General features: G+C 58.8%; 1 protein-coding gene across 1 annotated transcript in view; it reads left to right on the plus strand.

The window, feature by feature from the left end:
- LOC105822095 (N-myc proto-oncogene protein-like) overlaps positions 1 to 1,421 on the plus strand; it is a 51,382-nt gene extending 49,961 nt beyond the window's left edge. Inside the window, exon 5 of the mRNA XM_012659034.1 lies at positions 817 to 1,421. Coding sequence (XP_012514488.1) covers positions 817 to 1,421 — 605 coding nt within the window. The remainder of the gene's footprint in view (positions 1 to 816) is intronic.
- The last annotated feature ends 1,044 nt before the right edge of the window (positions 1,422 to 2,465 follow it).

Below are 2,465 nucleotides of genomic sequence, written 5' to 3' on the forward strand. Positions count from 1 at the left end.
GAGTACCTGGGACTACAGGCATGCACCACCGTGCCTGGCTAATTTTTTCTATATATTTTTAGTTGTCCGATTAATTTCTTTATATTTTTAGTAGAGACGGGGTCTTGCTCTTGCTCAGGCTGGCCTCGAACTCCTGACCTCAAGCGATCCTCCCGCCTCGGCCTCCCGAGTAGCTGGGACTACAGGCATGAGCCACCACGCCCGGCTAATTTTTTCTATATATTTTTAGTTGTCCAGCTAATTTCTTTGTACTTTTAGTAGAGACGGGGTCTTGCTCTTGCTCAGGCTGGCCTCGAACTCCTGACCTCCCAGCGATCCTCCCGCCTCGGCCTCCCAGAGTGCTGTGATCACAGGCGTCAGCCCCCGCGCCCGGCCCATGAAGACTTTTTTTTCTTAGGCTACACAGCTTTCCCTGGCGACACCCAAGCTCCATCACCCCCCAACTTGTCACCCACTGACATTGTTCATCTCTCGGTCTGTCCTGTTTGTCACTCGTACTGAAGTCGGAGCTCAGCGAGGGCAGGCCACGGGCAACGTTTATTCAAACTCAGTCTCTCCGGGGAACCGTAGGCTTAATTCACTTTATGAATTTAGTTGTCAGTAACACCCAGCTGGCGAGATCGTAAGGAGTAGAAAGCGCTGAGCCCCGAAGAGGCCGGCGGGGACAGACAGAGCTCCCCAGGGCTGGCCGTGCGTGCGGGTGACCCTGGGCCGTCCTCAAACCTCCCTCCTGTTCTCCCTCCCCTGAGTCTTCCCGAACACCCCCCTCTCCGCTCCCCTCCTCTCACTCTCTGCTCCTTCTCTGTCTACCCCCAGACGGACACCTGGAGCAACCAGCCTGCTCTTCCGCGGACTCGGTGGCAGCCGCTGTCCCCTCGGAGCCCTGCCGGCCCGCGAGACCCGTCGCCTACGTGAAGCCCATGAGATGTGAGACCCCAGCTCCCGCGGAGGCCGCTCGCACTGCGGGGAGAGGCCGCCGTCGGGGAGGAGGGAGCCCGCCGCCCCCAGAGCCAGCGGGCCGCCGCAGGGGGGGCGCGGGCCGCCGCAGGGGGTGGGCGGGCCGTCTCATGGACCCCATCCCCTTGGTGCAACCAGAGTGGCACGCGCAACTTCAGCACCCAGGCCAGTACGGGGAACTGTACGGTGGGCACAGCATGCTGTCCTTTCCGTTTGCCGAGGTGGGCATGCTGGCCAGAACGGTGCAGCTGGGCCCCGGCGCCCCCCAGGCCTGGCCCGAGCTGGGGTTCCAGGAGCTGCACCACGTCCAGGCGTACGGGGCCGTCTTGGGGCAGCCCGGCTCTGCCCTCTGCCCCTCCATGAGTTACCAACCCGTGGCTGGCTCAGCTATGCAGTTCCTGCAAACCTCCTTTGGCACCTACATGCCCGGAGCCCCCTTGTCCTTCACTCACACTGCACTCTGACCTCTGTCACCAGCTGCCACCCCCCGCTTCCCCGATCCAGGCTTCCACTAAATACCGCTTGCCCCCCCGCCGCCGCAAGCTCTAACCCCGTTTCTGCCCCCCTCCTCCCCACGCACCCCGGCCAGGGCCTGTACCTTGAATCGTCAGGGCTGAGCCCCCCCAGCCTTCCCCTAGGGACCCCGATAGCGTCTCTTATCTGCCCCTCTAGCTTCTTAACGTTTTATCGAAGTTGCGCTTGTATCTAGTCCTCTGTTTTTTAAAATAAACTAGCAGCCTCCCCCCACCGAGATGTCTTCACTGTCTAGCCGCAGCTTGTTCGGGTTTTCAAAGCCGCCAAACATCTTAGAAAAGAGGGAATGATAATTTTTAAAAAGGCAGAAAAGGAAAAAGTCACCCCCAAGGAGATGAGACTAATAGCACACTCAGAAAAAGATGCTTACGGCGTAGAATTAATGGCCTCAGAGAAGCGTGAGATGATGTCGTATCCCTGAGATGATAGCCGGTGCCAACATAAGGTGCCAGTTCGAGGTACCTGACGGGAAACAGCTGCTGGAACGCAGGGTTATGTTGACGGTTTGAATCACGAAACCGACCAGACTGAGGAAGACATCAGTAAACTGGACGTTTGGGCGGAGGGAGCCCCGGGATACGGCCAGAGAGAGACAGATGGCAACAAACAGTCACACTGAAGGATCTGGAAGCCGGGACAGACCGGTCATGCTGAAGGATCTGGAAGCTGGGACAGACTGGTCACGCTGAAGGATCCGGAAGCCGGGACAGACCGGTCATGCTGAAGGATCTAGAAGCCGGGACAGACTGGTCACGCTGAAGGATCTAGAAGCCGGGACAGACTGGTCATGCTGAAGGATCCAGAAGCCGGGACAGACCGGTCACGACGCAGAAGGATCCAGAAGCTGGGATAGACCGGTCATGTTGAAGGATCCAGAATCCGGGCCAGACCGGTCACGATGCAGAAGGATCCAGAAGCTGGGATAGACCAGTCACGCTGAAGGATCCAGAAGCCGGGACAGACTGGTCACACTG

This window comes from Propithecus coquereli, unplaced genomic scaffold, assembly GCF_000956105.1.
Source record: "Propithecus coquereli isolate 6110/MARCELLA unplaced genomic scaffold, Pcoq_1.0 Scaffold596, whole genome shotgun sequence".
In the NCBI taxonomy this organism is placed as follows: domain Eukaryota; kingdom Metazoa; phylum Chordata; class Mammalia; order Primates; family Indriidae; genus Propithecus; species Propithecus coquereli.